Below are 20686 nucleotides of genomic sequence, written 5' to 3' on the forward strand. Positions count from 1 at the left end.
AATAACAGATAATATCATATCCTGACAATAACAGATGATATCATATCCTGGTAATAACAGATATCATATCCTGACAATAACAGATGGTATCATATCCTGACAATAACAGATTATATCATATCCTGACAATAACAGATATCATATCCTGACAATAACAGATATCATATCCTGACAATAACAGATATCATATCCTGACAATACCAGATGATATCATATCCTGACAATAACAGATTGTATCATATCCTTACAATAACAGATGATATCATATCCTGACAATAACAGATGATATCATATCCTGACAATAACAGATATCATATCCTGACAATAACAGATGATATCATATCCTGGTAATAACAGATGATATCATATCCTGACAATAACAGATGCTATCATAACCTGACAACATCCGAAACTATCCTATACTGACCATAACAGATGCTCTCATAACCATGCAACATAAGAAGCGCTCGTAGCCTGACAACATATGTTATAATATTACTTAAGTAATATACATATATTCGTTAACCTTTACAAATCGGTGTATATTCGAATAAAAATATGCAGATAACAGGCCGGATATTCTTAAGTTTACAGAAAACTTGAGAATTGGTGGATTACATTGTACGTGTTGTTGCATTCCATTTTATGTTGTTCTGGCTCCCGGTCTAAGTACGCATGCCCAATACACTTTGAATCACCATAGTGATGGTACTGATTCCTGGAAGCGTCTGTATCAAATAGAAAGCTTTTCGTCAATTTTAGTCAGATTGAAGTGTTACAAAAATAAACAATTGAAGTTGTAAAATTTGTCTATTTCACAACAATTGCGAAACAACTCGCTTCAGCTTATATCAATCACTCGTGTTTTGGAAGCGCGCCAGGGGTCTAAGTGTGGGAATAACCGGAAAAAATCCCACGTGGTCGGACAGGTAAAAATGAATGAATGAAAGGTGACCCCATACATTTTCACGTCCGATCCGGGAATCGAAGCCCGGCCGCCTTCGTGAAAGATTAGTTTCCGATCACGCGAGTTTTAGCAAAAGTAGTAGTTATTGGGGTACCAGGTATACTATCTTTATCTATAAGAATTTCTATGTCAAAAAGTAAAATCTAATGTATTTATTAGTCAAGTTGCACCGTTGTTGGTAATAAGTGTACACGTGTTAGGTTGGGAGGTCAAAGTGGTATAGGTGAGAGGCCAAACAGAGCCGTTTAAGGACGGGGTACGTGTCAATGCACGTGGTACAGGTGATACACGGGTATTATTATGTGTTATAACGGTGTAATTAGTGTCTTGTCGTCATTCGAGTCTTGACGGTCAAACACTGTACACAATTTCTAATTTTTGTATTATTAATATTGATTTCCTTTCGTTATTAGATAGATGCCGTATTGGAGAGGTTATACTGGAGGGGCTGGATACAGGCAAGATGTGGAAGGATGGGACACAAGAAAACGGGGGCCAGTGCCCGTCGATTTACGTGTACGATCTATTTGATAAAAAAGTAATGACCGTCAAAGGCCACACCCATACTAAGGTGTTGCATTTTATATGATAAATGCTTATTGTTTGGTTGAACGAAGTGAATTGGAATCATAATTGGTGGTAGTTATTGGAGTATCAGGGATACGTCTTTATGTATAGAGATTTCTATGTATAAAAATGAAATATATTGTATTCAAAATTGCTTTGAAATGACTGAGAAAATCTCGATCTTTCGTCCCTGACTACAGTTCGGAGTCACGTTATCTACAGGTAAGCGCGATGGCATAACATGGATCGCCATTTGAACTTTCTGCTGTAATGACCTAAAATTGGAACGATAGAGCCATCGATTGTATGCTAACTTATTCTTATGTAAACAGATTGGCTTACTTCATAGGTAAATCAAAAGATATATCAATATTGTGTGGTAGAGACACATACTGTTGGACCTCTCATTGCACTCTGTTATTGGCTATGTAAAACAACCTTTTTCTGTTTCTGGGTATGTCAGCTGTAGTGATATAGAGAACATGTCAATCAAATGCCTATTTCTATTAATAAAAACAGGAACTCATGAATCTGTCCATTTCATCAATGATATGGATATCAAAGTAGGTACATGCGACTACTGTGTGCTAACTTGCATTATATAAATGTTTTGCAAAGAGACTACATTAGTTAAGGCTGATAAACATTTCTATTTTCAGTACATAATTGATAAAATGCGGATTGTACAAATAATGCCAAAGTTGTTTTACCATAAAAAAATAAAGATAAGCACTAAGCTGTTTTGTACCACTATGTCTCATCAGTGATGCTAGGGCACCATGTGTGGGGACAAAATGATAGGGCACCATGTATGGGGACACCATGATAGGGCACCATTTGTGGGGACACCATGATAGGGCACCATGTGTGGGGACATCATGATAGGGCACCATTTGTGGGGACATCATGATAGGGTAACATTTGTGGGGACACCATGATAGGGCACCATGTGTGGGGACACCATGATAGGGCACCATATGTGGGGACACCATGATAGGGGCACCTTGTGTGGGGACAGCATTATAGGGTACCATGTGTGGTGACACCATGATAGGGCACCATGTGTGGGGACACCATGGTAGGGCACCATGTGTGGGGACACCATGATAGGGTACCATGTGTGGGGGCACTATGATAGGGCACCATATGTGGGGACACCATGTGTTGAGGCACTATGTGTGGTTACATGATGTTTGAGACGTCATGTTTGGAGGCACTATGTATGGAGAGACGATGTTTTTAGGTACCACATGTGGAGACACGATCTTTTAAGGTATCAAGTGTGGAGACACCATTTGTGGAGTCACCATGTATAGGGGCACCATTTGTGGAGTCACTATGTATGGCGACACAATGTTTGGAGTCATCATGTGTGCATTCACCATTTGTGGAGTCACCGTTAGTGGAGACACCATATGTAGAGCCACCATGTGTGGAGTCACCATGTGTGAAAAAAATGGAAATTAGAGAAATCCAAATCAGCATTTCAATGATAAAACATAGAAGCCAAGGTGTACTTACTCAAACATTGAATGTAATTTAACACAAGGTTTATGATTTACCAGAAAGGACTCTTTACTGGGTCATGTACATGTAACTGATGTTTTAAATACCTGACTTTCGACCTTTCTTCATAAATGACTTTCTGAGAAATAGCGATAAGAAATTTCAACTAATAAAATCCTAGATGGCCTCCTATCAACTCTTTTATAATAAAGATATGTCTAAAACTAACCAGACAAAATATGAGACAAAGGGGAACCTACATAAGCTTCAACTAATAGAAATCCGAGATGACCTCCTATCGACCCTTTTGTAACTCAGAGGGGAACTTATATATGAAATCTAACATATCAAAAAAAAAACAGAAAAAAAACAAGCTTTCTCGGAAATACCTGTAACACACTTCCTGCACTTTTACTAATCTTACAGTGTAAGTGGTCTGAGGTAAGTTAAAGAACGTAGTATTGGTGACGTAAACAAATACATTTGTGTAAGTTTTCATGATACTTATTATGTGTATTGTTTAAAGGAAATTCACATGTTCTTATCAAACATCAACAGAAATCGAAGTACGTACATGAGCCATATGGCTAGGTATCACACTCACTGATAGTTCTGTAAGAGTTACTCCCCCCTACATGTACAAATAAATAATAACAAAAGCAGACTGCTAATTCTTTTTATATATCTCATCTATCAAAAAACTACATCAAAAACGCCATCTTCTTTAATATGGCTGACTTATTATTAACGAAAAATTGTTAGCTTGACTGATTTTACTTAGTAACTATCAAAAGGATTATTACAGATTTGTCATCACTGATATACCCTGTACCAAACTAATACTTACATTATTTGTATTGTTTCAGAGATTGGTCATGAGTTCAGTCATGGCTAACATCAAATGTCACATTATGATTTAAGTATTTGCTGAAGGCTACCATATTGTTGTAAATGTGTAGCGTTATAGAAGGTTTCGTTAGACAGCTTCGCTATTTCTACATCAGGGCCCCGTTGTTCAAAAGGTGATTAGCTTAATCACTTGATTAGTGAAAATCTCATTTCTCCTTTACTTCAAAACCTGAGTTTGTGTATTTATTAAAATAAGCAAGTAGGAAGAGACTGACGAGTGTAAGTTTTATGAAATGTCAAGTTAGTTTTACCAGAAATGATTTTATCAGGATTTTAAAATTGTTGTTAAACTGTTATTACCCTAATCAACTTTTGAAAAACTGGGGCCAGATGTTTTGGAACATCTAAGACTTAGATTTTTCCCAAAGTCGAATTTCCTAACTTTCTTAATACGGATATCATTGATTGTAATTCTTTACCATCATCACCAGTACATGCTCCAAACTAAACTCATTAGGTCTGACCTTGTTAGATACAGCCTAAATTTGTACTATTTTTTTTTCTTTTTATCTTTCACACAACTACACTAAAAGAAAGGTATAACAAAAATTACCCCCATTGTACGATTTGTTAGAGGCGTGTTGGGACCTTATGTTTTCTTTATAAAAAAAAAACTTTCTTTTTCAAAATGTCTCCCTTGACAATGCATCACTTTTTGCCTTTGGCCTTTAGTTGAGCTTAGGGCACTGTCCTCTGACCGAGACATACTGGACCCTTTAAACGTTTTCATCGATTACGTTCTATCACAAAGATACACACGAACATGCTGCGGTCTCCCAAAACACATATACTCACTAAACGAAAGTATTAGGTGTATTTAGATAAGGGAGAGACCATCCTCACGTCCTCAATGACTATAGTTGTTGATGGGACGTCAAACATTACAAAATATAAAATAATACTACCACACATGGTCTATTCCGAGTCTATTTCATAAGTAATCACATACATTGTAGAAGTAAAAGTAAATAGATAAATAAATTGAGTACAGAATTAGTATATCTGTGAAGACTAAATTTAAGCGTTCTTTTTCACTGCTTCGTGAAAGCGGTCTATGTCTTTTAATTTGAGAAAAAAAGTATGGTAAAATCTCAAATCGGACAAAAATAACATAAACACATATTCTTTGATAATAATTTATCAGTTTATTTCACTACAGCGAAGCTCAAATATAATACCTAGCCATCTAAACACTGGGCTGATTGCCAGTAAATTATACATTGGAACTATCCAGAAATATTGAAAATTTATTAAAGTACCGTTCTCTTGGGAATTTTTAATGTCTGGATTGAGAAAAAATACTAAGGTTTTGGCACTGGGAGTGGGGCCCATATTGAACCCTAAATCCTGCGGGAAATCGTTTAGTGGTTTAGTTGAAGTAATACGATATGGATATCATAAGTATTATAACGGTTAAAGAAGGAATCCCAGAAAATGTTGTCTCATCTAGTAAATGGGTAGGATGCTATGACTACAAAGTAGCATATACAGATTATTTTTTTCTTTCAGAGTTGGTAGCTAATTTGGATATTGTTGATTCAGTGACGTATCTTACTGGGCCTTCGTTAGTCATTCCGAATTACGTTGTGGGACCACCTGCATGTCATTCCATACCATGTATGACTCGGTATGTTGAAATGTCTTGCTACAGACAGCCGGAATTTCAGCTTGGTAGAACATTAATTGGAGTTGTATAATTTAAATGGCTAACTGAGATGATAGGAGGATACATGATAGATGGTAAGATGATCTATATAATGTACATGAAAACAAAACAGAATACCGACATACAGGTCTGTGCTTCTAACTCTGTATTAATCGGACAATGTCAATATCAGAACAAAACAAATTTTCATGGAGACCACTGAAACAATACAAGGATAATAAACCCACGTGTTCCGGGAGGATATGCGTCTTCTACTTCAACGACGTCACCCGCCACGCAGATCTAGGTCAAATCAGGGTTAAGTAACAAACTTCAATAAAATGTTTTCGCCTATAGACAAGGAAAGTAGCATTTGCGTATGTTAAGATTAATTTTGTCATACGTGTTGATACTTCTATATATTTAAGTGCAAAAACTTACTATCTTGTTACAAAAACCGATCAGTATAAACTGATATTTTATTAGAAAACACGTAATAGATAGTCTAACGTTGAGAAGCAACCTATCAAGGAGAGCACCAACTGCTTTTGAAGACTGTATAACGGATCGCTGTGGTTACAAAAGGCGTGCGTTCGTGTCAAGTTTGTCACGCGTAAATACCACCGCTAAGTGTGTATAAAAGGTTATGTGGGTATAACTAAGACTGGACAGTGGACTGGCGGTTAACCGTCAACCACATGTTATGCAGTATAACTAGGATTAATTTTTTACTCTCGCCCTCACGATGTTGTCTGAATTTCTTAATATGAGGACGATTTTGAGGAGTGCTATCGATTAAATTGTTACACCGTTGTCATAGATAACCTACATTCTTTATTGTTTTATTTTTTAGTGCTCTATGATTACATATTATCATTTATTGGAAAATGAAAACGTTTAAACACAATCAATTGTAATCGAAATAATTACATTGTTAACATATAGAAGTTGCTTGATAGGAGGTGGCAGTGGTGGGATGGAACTACAGTATAATATTGAAGTCTGACATCATTCGTTTTATATAGAAGTTGACTATATTTACTGTCTGTCTCATGTCGTTAAAGCAACTTAAACATGGTAAATATATTTTTTTGGTCCAACGGGATCATGATCTCATTGGAAATATTCATTTCCGTGTGCGATATGAAGTTAGACGTGTTTGATGCTAGCTGATCTGACTTGGGTTCCCGTTGTCACCATGTGTGCCATAAAACTCTCTTTGAGATTTTGAATCAACCCGGATTTGACCTAGATTTGTAACGCGGATGTCGTCGGTGAAACAAAAGACGCTCACTCTACACGAACACCTGGTCTAATTCTCCTTTTGCCCTCGTTTGATAAATTTTGAGCTTAAAATGCTATTTTCGTTATTATGTCAATATTTTTTTTTTTTTTTTCCAACGGTAATTTTGATATTTTCTTTACTTCAACCCATTTTGTAAAAAAATACGCAATAAAAATATGATGTGCGATAGTATTTCTTAGTTGCCCAAACCCCATCAAAAAGAATAATAACATATTTTACATTTTCCTATGTGAATTTGGGTAGGGTTTTAAGTCCTATATACAAATCTTGCTTTGATTTTTAATACTTTAAAACCAAAATTGATGTATTCATTGAATCAAACTAACAGGGAACAAATTGTCAATCTTGTATATACATGATTCATGACCGGAAGTACAGTAAATTTGTTGTACTGTATTTTGACCCTATGTAAACACCATCACTTATATCGGTCTGGAATGTTGCATAAATAGATGATTGTTTTGAGTACAAGTGGGCGGGACCATTTGAGATATATGTATCAGCCTCTGCAACCCATCATTTCCCGCGCTTTCGCGAAGATGTCAGTTGTAGTATCCGGTTTGAAGTGTGAGCTTAAGCGGATGCTCGAAACCTCATTGCGATGAAAAGAGACGGATTTCCAATAATTTTATAAAAAAAATACGTGAAACTATTTAAACCGCATAGTTGTTGTAAGCTTACGACCCTCGGTGGCCCGGAGTATAAATACATCTCAGATTGAGGCATCTTAATGGATAGGTGATGTGAACGTGCCTCTCACACGACGGATAGACGTCTTTATTACATCGATACACAGTCATCCACTGCCATGGAACTCATGATTTGTTTACTACTCGGATTAATCGTAAGTAACACTTTAACATCAATGATAAAGTACGATGCTAGAAAATTGTTTTATTACTTATCAAATCAAGATAACTTTTTTATTTAAAAATATTTCTACTTGACATTTGGCGCTCGTTATATCTTCACTGGTAATAACGATAATGGGGACATCATTATGATGGGGTAAAATAAGAACGCTCCAGAAATTGAGATAATAATTGTATCCATAAAGACGGTCTACAGCTGTCTAGACTAAATAGTTTGTCCCATTTGTTTTATCGGTTAAGTGGTGTGATATTTATATATGATTGTAATTGTATGTTAGTGTAAAGTATGTATAAGGACTAACACGTTATGTTAATGAAAACAATTCTTATCTCTATTAATGTCGGCTTACAAAGGCTCAGCCTCAGGCTCTGTTTTTAGTTTGTATTCGACAGTAATTCCACGAGGTTTGCCATCACCCTACATGCCATCTTATAATTCTGATGAAAAGTGATATCGGTTCAGAATATGCACAAGTAATCATGTGAAATTGATTGAATTAACCTCTGTTTACGGTCTCAATGACATCACTTACCAAACTTTGAAGGACGAGACAGAACTATGAAGTGTAGTTCTATAGCACAATTTGTCTGATAATGTAATCGACAACTACTAGGTTTACATCTATGAATAGGATATAATGTATCGACTTCAAGATGTACTTCCATACTATCTCAACTACTATATGTATACCTATGAATATCCATACTATATCGACTACTAGATGTATATCTATGGATATCCATACTGTTACAACTACTAGATGTATACCTATGAATATCCATACTATATCAACTGCTATATGTATACCTATGAATATCCATACTATATCAACTACTATATGTATACCTATGGATATCCATACTATCTCAACTACTATATGTATACCTATGGATATCCATACTGTTACAACTACTATATTTATACCTATGGATATCCATACTGTTACAACTACTATATTTATACCTATGGATATCCATGCTGTTACAACAACTATATGTATATCTATGAATATCCATGCTGTTACAACTACTATATGTATACCTATGAATATCCATACTATATCAACTACTATATGTATATCTATGAATATCCATACTGTTACAACTACTATATGTATACCTATGAATATCCATACTGTTACAACTACTATATGTATACCTATGAATATCCATACTATATCGACTGCTATATGTATACCTATGAATATCCATGCTGTTTCAACTACTATATGTATACCTATGAATATCCATACTATATCAACTACTATATGCATACCTATGAATATCCATGCTGTTACAACTACTATATGTATACCTATGAATATCCATACTATATCAACTGCTAGATGTATATCTATGAATATCCATGCTGTTACAACTTCTATATTTATACCTTTGAATATCCATACTATCTCAACTACTATATGCATACCTATGAATATCCATACTATATCGACTGCTAAATTTATATCTATGGATATCATATAATGTATCGACTACTAGATGTACTTCCATACTGTATTGACTAGCAGATTTATAGCTATGAGCATCAATACTGTTACGACTGCAATACTTATATCTATGAATATCCGATACTGTACCGACTACTATTTTCATATCTATGAATATCCATACTGTTACAACTACTAGATGTATGTATATCTATGAATATTTCATAATGTATCAACTACTCGACTGATGAGCATTGACGTTAGTCTTATGTTCAGCCCTTTTAGAATACATGTACTTTTTAATAATCAAGGCGAGTAATACAATTCATAACCTTTTATCATCTCTAAAAGTTGACATCTGCATGCTGTTGTATTAAGAAAATAGATAGTAATAAATATTCGTAATGTTTCGTGGTGTCTACAAATTGATATAATTTCTTATCCTTTTGTGATGTTTGTTCTGTTTGTTGTCATCACTGGGCAAATTGCAGTTATGCTTTGACCTTGCAGTTTGAAGAATATCTTTTTTTCGTGAATGTCGCTATTTGATGCACTTAACAAATTTCAAATTGTTGACATGTGAGTTATTTTACCGGTAGAGTAGAACTGCCTATCACAAAAAACACATTCTGTTTAATATAACTATAAAATGTGCAATAGAAAAACTCTTCTATCTTTTTCATGTTGAAAATCTGTAGGTTATTGATATCGGTAAGATAGTAATGTATTGGCGTGAAAAAATCGTTAATTTCTCCTTAATTAGGATTAAGACAGTGAAAAATAAACAATGTAAGGCATTTTACAAATTCATTTATTTAATTTGAAAATCGTTTCCCTGAAAATGAATACGCACTTCTCACGTGATTTGCGTAGATCGTTTGGCTTTTTAATCGCTATAAACTGCGACGTATAGTGTCCTACGTTCTCAGGGCCTGACAGATTCCATAAGTAAAGAATGATTGAAATGGTGCACGTTCACATAAAATTATGCAATTCTTCATTCCTATCTCAAACAAAAAGATATCAAACAAGCTGCAACAAAAGTTCTCTAAACAATGATCTGTCTTAACATGTATGTTTATACAATGTTTGTTGTTTATTTAACTCCAGACTTCCGCTGGCGCAGTCTCCCCTCGAGGTACGTGTGGAATTGCTGTTCACAGCCATATATACATTCTCAACTGTAAACAATGTGCATATTGCATTCCTTTGGGTATCAGTGGATTTGAAAACTACTTCAATCTGATCCTTACGACATGGTGCACAGCGGTTTGGAATCCTTTTGACACATTCGACTTGCTTTAGATGTTTTGATAATAACCTGATTACAGATAATGATAGAACAGAATGTCATCACATGCAGTGTTGATTTAAATTTCAAAACTCCATGAGAATTATTTGAAATAAAGCCTCATGCACGTGCGTGTTTAATAAACACGCATTTGGACGTGTGATATAATGATTATATACTGTACCGCGGCGGATACGGTTATTACTCATGAGGAAGTTCTATGCACAACAACCAACTTCCTCCTTCTTAGTACAATCATAGGGACGTCAATACAAAGGGCCCCATCATCAATGAAAATATATAGTTATCTGCTTTTGTTTTTAACCATGTCGATAATACAACACATATTTTATAATCTATTTCCATTTAGTATTGTGATCAATGTGCATTGTAACTCCTTTACTGCAATCTGAATTTCAAACTTTCTGGAAAAGAATATCAAATTGTCATACATTAAATTAACTAATAATTAAACTAGCTTTAATGATTAAGTAAACCATTCTTAAGGTTGCTTAATTAGATTCTAATAGCAATGTAATAAATAAAAATAAAGACAGATTTTAATAAATTGGTCAATTTTGAATCCTAAAAGCAAGGCCACGATAGCTCAGTCAGTTTGACTGCCGACCACGTAACCTTAGATGAGGGGGCCGCGATGGCTCAGTCGGTTTGAGTGCCGGCCACGTAACCTCAGGTTAAGATCCGATGCTGTGTTCTTGGACAACTCCCTTTACCATAATTTCTCTGAATGGCATGCGACGGGTCTCTTTACATTAGTATCTTATCAAAATACCTTCCTCTCTCTTGCGGTTACCTCTTCGTATATTACTTACATTGATCATTATGGTCTGATTAATGTTATTCTTCTTTACATTACTGAAACATTTGTATGTTCTTTAAGTTTGATAGTGTGATCTAGGTTTGAAGTAAATGACACAATCACTAGTTATTTTGGAATAAGCAAGTCATTTTTTTCTTGTCATATATCAAAATGCCATACAGAAGTTTATAATTCGGTCACAATTGAACTCTCTTTGTTATGTTCACCTACAAATGTACTTTTCTATAAGCATATTATCTATCGAACTTTAAGACAGAAAAAGTTAAATCTGTGAGTCATTTACCTAGCTAGCATGTTAACGTTGTATTCTGTTATAAAATGCATTTGACTTAACAGAAATGGAGGAACCCGGAGGGATGCAAGTTGATTCTCACGACTGGACTAAAGGTCACCATACACTAGGGGAGAGGAACTCTATTCCAAGAGGTGGGAGTCACGTGTATCACTTGGATATATCTGTTATAATAGGCTCGTGTTAACGATACATTTATATTTAAAATACTTACAATCATTCAAAATATGTTTATGTAGCGCATAATAATAACATATGATGTTCTAATTTTACAATTTAAGAATAATCGGAAGATATAAAAGCACTGAAATGAGATTTACAGATAATGAACACATCGATTCACGAATCAGTGTCCTTTCCTTTCTCAGGTTGTAGTGGAAAGCCAGCAGACATATTCATGATATTCGACACATCAGGGGAGATAACTCCAAGGCAATTAGCGAAACAGAAGAAATATGCCATTGACTTATTACGAGTATTTAATTTAGGTGACAAAGACACTCGCATCAGTGTTGTGACGTATATTGATGACGTCATGAATATTTCATCATTTGACGATGGCTCATCCATTCAGAACGTCTCGTCCACTATCATGAATGACATTCCACAAGACCCCGCAGGTCCTTGTAAAATCGACAAAATGTTGAAGTTCATTGCAACTGACGGGTTCTCAGATTCAAACGTCAGGCGTGAGGTTGCTCACATCGCCATGTTATTTGTGGGCAACACAATAACTAATAAAAAGCAAGCAAAGCGGCAAGCAAACGAAGCGAGGGGTAAGGGAATCTACCTTTACACACTAGGCCAGCCATCGTCCAACAGAAAGCAGCTCTCTTTAGTCTCTTCCCGCCCTGCTAGGACATTCGTATTTACTGACGGAGATGACAACATTGTCCAGTCCCTGACACATCTGCTGACGATACATCTGTGCGAATGTGAGTACTAATTTTTCAAATAAAATTATGTATACAACATGCATTTTAAAACCATAACACGAATGGATTGTTTCGTTCATAGGGTATGTTATCTGAGACAATTTTTACGACAAAAAGTTGGACCTTGAGCATTGACCACAATCACTCGGCATTTATATCTAATCATACAATACAAACATATACCAGGGTGATATAATGTAATATTGTATATCATACATTACTAATATGATTAAAACAAAATCGAAAAGCACTAGAAATAGTTCTACTACTTTTGTATTTACTATTTTATATCTAAACTATGGTTGTCCTATAGTTGATACCAATAGTTTGATATTAGTGTTCACCTATTTTACTGTTGGCTGAGAGCTTTACGATGTTGTTGTTCTGTTTTGACAGTCCAGATCGAGCAGCCAGCCAACCTCCGCAGACTAACCCGTAAGTAAAATTCGTATAGATTATACCTGACGATCAACACGTGGCCTGTCAAATGTTACTCGTGCCATATGGTAAATTGAGGTGTTTGTTTTTGGTTCTCACAACACGTGTTACATAAATGTACTGTATAAATGTTAGACGCACGTCTCCAACCCGATAATTTTCATTTAAAACATATATATATCGTAAAACAGTCGATTTCGAAGTTAAAAGCGTCGTTGAACTTTTATATAATAAAAACGAGATATATACTCGTTCTGTTTAGTGTACTGGATACCCGCCCTATTTACATTAAGCAGGTCTCTTTCTGTTCGATTTACACTCGCATCGCCCTAATTGACTGAAACGGAAGTCGTTCTGTTATGATGTTAAGAAATTATTACAAATTATCAATTATTTTCAAGAAGTGTTTTAAATAAAGTTTGTCATTTTCAGAATGTCACGTCAACAGACCGGTGGATTTGATATTTTCGGTGGACGAAATCAACATTGGAGGTAGAAATGCCCAGAAAATATTTCATTTGATAGAATTCTTGATGTCAAATATAAACAATCCAAGCAATGGACTGAGAGTTGGCCTTGTAAACAGTAAAATAAACTACAAAAACGTTGGAAGAGGACTCAGTTCAGTGGAAGAATTCAACAACAAAATCAGCAGTGTTGCTGTTTCCGATCATGGTGACGTCATCAAGCGGGCACGGCGCATGCTCAGACGGGGTCGACTACATGTTCAAAAGACAATTATACATTTTGTTGACAGCAATGTTGATATTACGAAGCATGCACTATTCGAAGCAAGGAAAAATAAGAAAGTAAAACTTGAAACATTCGTTATTGCTACTGGACAAGGGTTAGACCAGAGTACACTGGAAAAGATAGCCAGTCAGCATAGCTCCCAACATGTGTTTCGTGTACACGACTACCACATGATGGCCTCCGAGGGACCAAAGATATTAAGTACAATATGCGCGTCATGGTAACATGGAAAGATTGAACTGTCCATCTTGCAAGCTCGTAAGACTTAAGTGCTGTGGTTTAACGCTGTTACGTAAGCTTCCATAATAAGATTGACGCGGTTACATCAATTATCAATTGGTGGTGTATCTTTCAAAACAGTCGACCTTAACCCTGCATTACCAGATTGAAAAAAATATGGGGTTAGTGACATCCTTTTCAATATCTTAATGTGTGTTTTAGGACCAATTTGATTTCCTTTCCTATTCTTGTTTCCTCTTGGTTGGTTCTTAGTATTGCTGACGAGTCCTAAATGGATGTATAACAATATTATAATGTTTGTTGGTTTATACTGTATCATACAATTAATTTATATGAAGAGGTAAACAAATGTACAATTAACGTGTGTGTCTTTGTAATGAATCCACGCAATATCAATTTGATTTTGGCAACGTTGATAAAAAAAACCCCATCTATGTATATACAATTAATATTATATTCAATTCAAGCTTCCCCTTGACTATGCGTTGTTATGACGCTGTACGCATGCCTCGGAGTTCTCAGTAACCTTCACCTCGCTTCCATTAGGTTTAACCTAAAGGTCAATAAAGCTGTGTGTACATGGTTTAATGACCTGTGTTTATAGGGTCTTCAGTATCGGGAATGTTATATATTTATATTCTGTGTGTTATGACAGATATTGTGTAAAGATAATTGCTTTGGTTTGGTTCGGTTTGTTAAACGTCCAATTAACAGCCATGGTTATTTAAGGACGTGCCAGGTTTGGGAGGTGGAGGAAAGCCGGAGTACCCTACGGTCAGTACCTAGCAACTGCCCCACGTAGGTTTCGAACCCGCAACCCAGAGTAATAAAGTGTCGGGACACCTTAACCACTAGGCCACCGCGGTAAAGATAATTGCGGCAGTATTAGTGATGTGACTAACTTTATATAGAAATTGATACTTAAAACTATAATGTAGGCGAACTTTACAGTTTACGAAGGGCGAGATAGAGGAAATGTTGTTCATCGAATCTGTGCTCTTCATAGGTTTACTGGGTTTGAAGACAGAGTTGAATCCTCTTTAGAGTACAAGTGGTATGCCAACAATTCTAAAGAAGTTTTAATATACAAAAACATACTGATGCATTGTTTTAAGTGTTCTTACAATATTTAATAATGTGCTATGCGGTTTATATGTGCGCTGTTCATATTTGATGATGTTGAACAAACAATGAAATAAAGTCTTCTATAAACTTGACATGGTGCTCATATTTACCACATGTATCATGCAAACCTAGCTTATTTTCAGTTGGAAATGATGTAATTTGGAAATACTTAAATTGAAATTAATAGATTAAAGTATCCTGTCCATTTACAATTTAAACGTGTATTACGTTGGAAACTATGGTTATGCTTAAATCTGTCTAATGGGCTTCGTCAAGTCGCATTCCCCTTATATAACGTGAAGCATGAAATGGGTTTATTGAGCGTAGTCAAGACAACAATTACCATATGATTACATATGCTTGGCTGTCAATCTGTGTCAGTCAAAGTCAATATAAATGCCATCCATAAACAGACCAATAGCTACATTCGCTTACCATACATTTCCTCTGTATAATGCAAATGTAAAAAATAACGTTTATTCTGACAGATATACGTTATCGGCAGCCTTATCTGTTGGTCGGAAAAGCTATCGTGCCTGGTGTTCTAGTACTGTATCAATCGGTATAATTATGATGCCTTAACGGTCATGCGAGCAAAGGCATTTACGCTCTGACAAATGTCACTTCTGTTTATGTAAGGGAAATGTCAAGCAAATATACATTCACATCTCGCTCCCATTTAACACGTTAAACTCTGACTGCGTTTAAATTAACGTTTTTGAACCAATAAAACGAGGCTCTACGTACTCTTTATGGAGTGCTGTCGCGCACTTTGAATTATGTTAGTTACCAACTGCGTTCGCATTACCGTATTTTGATGAAAAAAGTCCTTAAATGAATAAAATTATTTTGTATTTGTTATGACTTTATATTATTGTGGCTTAAGAAAGGGCATTATGTACCTAAATTTATTTATCCTCGTTATATAATGTACACGAGTGTTTATGTATGATACGTAACTTATTTCATAATACCGACAATGAGGACACAATTATTTGTCATAAACAAGACAGAAAAATGAACGAAATATCAACCAATGTTAAGAAAAATATCTTATCAACACAAATAAATGATCAACAAAAATAAATGACAAAGTAATGGGCGTCCTTAAGGGATCGCTTGTAAGGCAAAAAGAAACACAAAATGTATAGCATTTCTTCCGGATACGATTAATGAGTTATAGACTTTGAATTAAAACGATAAATAATGCTCAATCTATAGTAGGGTGGTAATAGTTTTAAGTATGTAGCCTCTGGTATTGTATGAATTATACCACGGCCCATTCTCCTGTTCCATTGTTCATAATTAATCTTTTTTTTTGGAGATGTAACTTCATGAAATGTCATTTAAAAATAATAAAACATCTGAAATATATGCAACATGAGTTTATTTATTTTGAAAAGCATATTGTATGAACAAGCTGAATATTGGACACAAAAACGAAGTAGAAGTAGCAATAGGTTAATGAAACCCAAGGGTATATACTTCTACTTATAGTTTGGAGTTTATTTTGTCAATGGTCTAATGTGTACAGTACAAAATTACACTACCTCTGATCCAACAAGGAGTTTACTTCTTCGTTTGAGAACAACGTATTTCACAATCGAGTACTCACTCACTCTACTATAATCTTCTGTTCAATATATCAAGATCTGCTGTTTCCGTTACTTGTTGTATCAGACCCTTGTCCAAAGCCAACTTGGTTTGTATGCATTTGCAATCAGAACTAATAGGGTGCGGGGAAATGACGGAATGATGACTCGCCATTCTCTGAAAGAAAAATACAAAATACATTATCATAATTTTACAACAAAGCCTTACCATGAGATTTGTTATTGGAAAAAATGCATCATTGTCCTCCAAGAAGCAATATGAATTCACTTTATTTAAGAATAAATCATTTAAGTTTAATTTGAATTTTTTCCCCTGCAATTTTGAACTATTGCCGCCACGAATTTGTCTACAATCGGTTTCGATGGAATCGTTTTGGATACGAATTTTTATCATACAACTTAATGCATATTTTCTTAGGACTGCTCGATACGTGGAAGACATCGTAAAATTTATCGCAAATACAAAAATCAAGAAAATTGATTTAGATAATTTGCACAGAAGGTACACAAAGATTTCACAACACATAGTAATTCTGAATAAATTAAGAAGCAAATATTCTAGTCAACCTACCTAACAGCTGTACTGTACATCGAATACGAGACCGATGGACTCTGCGAGACTCAGACTGTTCATAGCGTTCAATGACAGACTGTAGGGTTCAGATGCAATCTGCTTCAGCTCAGATTGTAGAGATGCATACAAATCCTTAGGAAAGGCGAAGAGAATCTCGATGTCTTCTCCTCTCAATTCATCCGCAGCAGCTTTGGCGGCATTTGCATCATCTGCATTACCATCAACGAAGAGAACGATGGCCCTTTTACCAGTTGAATCCGTTAAGAGTTTAGCAGCAGCCTTAAGTGCGTCGGCCTCATCACGTGGTCCATGCTCTTCCTGGGAGATGCCTTCAATAGCATTCACAAGGTCGTCATATGTTGACTGACTTCCAAGAGGGATGCTGGTTGCAGTAGACCCACCGTAGACGATTCCAGCTACTTTTACTTTTCCATTTTCAGGCAAGAATTTTGCAACTTTTCCGGCGTATGTTTTCTGTTCGGAAAAGTCCTTTGTACCATCGGAGGTATCGAATGCAAACACGACTGAGCCAGCATTGTTAGCATCACAAACTGTTAAAAAGAAAATCATGTTCTTTAGTAGGTACACATATTTTTAAGATATGACATTGGATAATACACACACACAATACACACTCGATTTCACTTATAATAATGTTAGCTATAAGTATACTGTATTAATGAATAATTGCTTCCACGCTTCATCACCTCGGAGTTTTAGTTCCGGTTGCATACTTGCTTGATTGACACTATAGATTTGTTTTGCAGATACATTTTGATAAAACGTTATTCTTACCGACAGGTTTGCCTCTCCTTTCTAATAACTTTGTTACTTCCTGATCCACTAAAAAAAATAAAAAGAACAGGTGTTGAACATGTCTATTTCAATGCATGCATATCGAATGTGTCCCGATTACTTTTATAGGAGATTGATTTATTTTCTAAGTTCATTGATAATATTCTAGATACAAATAGAAATTCATTTCCTTAATTCTCGTCCGATATCATTGGTTTATAAAAACAATTCTTGTAGTATCCCCATTGTACTCACAGGAGTATGGCTTTCCATCAATTGTGTAGATCTGAAACGGATAGAAAAGTCTTTTAGCTTTAGTTTCTTTATTATTGAATATTGAAATAAAATAAAACATTAATCGATAACTATGTCAGTTTGAAAAGTTTACGTCAGGTTAATTTTTATCTCTTATTCAACTGCGTTTTTACAGATATTTTAAATGAAGCGCGTCAGCGCGTCATGTTGAAATATCTATAAAATGTAGTTGATACATTAGCAAAAGTTACCAAATAAATTTTTTGTATATTATCAAATCTTATTACATTATCAAATTTTAGTACATTATCAAATTTTAGTACATTATCAATTTTTATTTCATTGTAATATGTTACAATGTAGTACATTGTCAAAGTTTTAGTAAATTATCAAATTTAGTACATTATCAAATTTCAGTACATTGCCAAATTTAGTACATTATTAAATTTTAGTGCATAATCAATTTTTATTTCATTATTAAATGTTAGTACATTATCAAATTTTGATACATTATCAAGTTTTAACAGATTAAAGCAATCAGCTCATCATTGTATCAAATAGTGTTATGAAACTGGAAATACAAGAATGATGTCTTAGCACACTGTACTTCGAGCGCTTAAGCAAGGAAAATATTTCTTATGAAATGTGTAGGTTTACAGAACCGGGTAAACCTAATAATACCTGATGATCAGACACATGGCATTCTTAACATTACTGATAATCAGACATGTTGCGTTTATAACATTACTGAAAATCAGACACTTTGCATTCATAACATTACTGAAAATCAGTCATTTTATAACATTACTGATACTATATAACATGAAATGTTCGTTATATATAAAGTTTCATTATTTTCGTGTTTGCTATGGAACAACGCATATAAAAATACAAGAAATATTGTTGTAAGTATTAATGTTACGTTACTGTGGCATTGGCAGACCACGAAAGTTTATACCCACAAAATGATTTGAAAGCTAAAAAAAATCAATAAAAAAAATCATAATATTAATAAAAGATGTACACACAATCATTTCATGATAAAGAGTACCAGTCGCAGTGCGTTTAAACTGTAACTGTTAATCAGTCACACCACACCTTACCCCCATCCCCTGTTATGTTAATGGTATACTGTAAACGTATATATTTTAGCGGTAATCTTATTATAGCGGTTTTTCGCGCTAGAGGCATCACGCTAAACCATGATTGCGCTAACTGTACGTTCTTTAAAGTTTCCAGATAAAAAAAATGTTGGCGCGACAACTCAGCAATGCACTTATCTGTTAAAGTTCGGATATTCGCTAAAATGTGAGTGCAAAAAATAATGTAGAGTAGGTATTGTACTCACCGTCACTACGAACACGAGGAGAAGAGCCGAAATCATGGTGTTTTTCCTGCTGGTCTGAACAACGACAACTGTGAGATGAATGAGAGGACAGGGCAGTGGAGATCAGAAACAGAGGTCTATATATATACTAATGGTAACCCAGAATTATTCTCCGTGACATTCAACATGCTAATTCAAACCTTTGGATTAATTGTTGCTGAATAATTTCCTTTTGATAATATTTCTACTTCACAGGAATTCTCCCTTTTGTACCTATTCATGCGTGTTGTCTACATGTGTATTGAACTATTAATGGCGTAATTAGTTGATATTTGTGATACATCATTAGTCAAATACATGCTAATGAAACTAAAAGCACATCTATCATTCAGACTGTATGGTGCAATTGCCGCCTTAAACATTTTTGGTATGATAACTACTGATTTGTTTCAGACGATTGTACAATTATGATAATTATGCCTTATTTCTTTGTTGAACTACTACCAACGTCAATATATACATGTACAAAGCATATCGGCATTTCAGAAATGTTTTTTTATCAGTTACAAGGGTACGTGCATGTATATGAATGAATCCAGATCAATTATCGAATGTGTATAACATGCATGTACCTACCATAAATACCAGTCGAAGTGTACTTGCATTAGTGAATATTCTTTAAAAAAGAGATGTTTCATCTTATGTCTTTGTTGTCCCTAATAGTTAACCGATATTTCTCACGTAAAAGGGCGATTTAGCTTTTGCTAGGGAAGGGATGAATCTTTCTCACACAGGGTAGGGAAAGACAGTTAGCACACACACACATTTAAAAGCTTCTATCAAATTCTTTAAATGTTTAGTTTATCTCATGCTCTGTCGTCTGCCATGCTTCTGGTGTTCAGTTTTAATGATTACTTCACATGAACGACTCACAGAATAACCAGGGGAATCGCTTGCAGATATAATGTGTTCACCTGAGTAAAA

The 20686-nt window shown here is 35.0% G+C and overlaps 2 protein-coding genes across 3 annotated transcripts; one reads left to right on the forward strand and one right to left on the reverse strand.

Annotated features, from left to right (window-relative positions):
- Nucleotides 1–7412: 7412 nt before the first annotated feature.
- On the forward strand, nucleotides 7413–16512 carry LOC117334564. Of its 2 annotated transcripts, XM_033894253.1 has the most exons (6): nucleotides 7413–7744; nucleotides 10334–10361; nucleotides 11692–11781; nucleotides 12016–12582; nucleotides 12979–13017; nucleotides 13453–16512. In XM_033894253.1, the coding sequence occupies exons 1-6, from the start codon at nucleotides 7709–7711 to the stop codon at nucleotides 13995–13997; spliced, it is 1305 nt and encodes a 434-aa protein (XP_033750144.1). In that variant the 5' UTR covers nucleotides 7413–7708; the 3' UTR covers nucleotides 13998–16512. The 2 variants fall into 2 exon arrangements, with proteins under 2 accessions (XP_033750144.1, XP_033750145.1); XM_033894254.1 differs by lacking the exon at nucleotides 10334–10361 and having other exon boundaries at nucleotides 7414–7744.
- LOC117334565 lies at nucleotides 16509–19818 on the reverse strand. Its single transcript, XM_033894255.1, has 5 exons — nucleotides 19724–19818; nucleotides 18376–18406; nucleotides 18121–18168; nucleotides 17323–17876; nucleotides 16509–16908 (listed from the first exon to the last, which is right to left on the reverse strand). Exons 1-4 carry the CDS (start codon nucleotides 19757–19759, stop codon nucleotides 17323–17325), a joined length of 669 nt encoding a protein of 222 aa, XP_033750146.1. The 5' UTR covers nucleotides 19760–19818; the 3' UTR covers nucleotides 16509–16908.
- Nucleotides 19819–20686: the final 868 nt, after the last annotated feature.

Source organism: Pecten maximus, chromosome 9, assembly GCF_902652985.1.
Source record: "Pecten maximus chromosome 9, xPecMax1.1, whole genome shotgun sequence".
Taxonomy (NCBI): domain Eukaryota; kingdom Metazoa; phylum Mollusca; class Bivalvia; order Pectinida; family Pectinidae; genus Pecten; species Pecten maximus.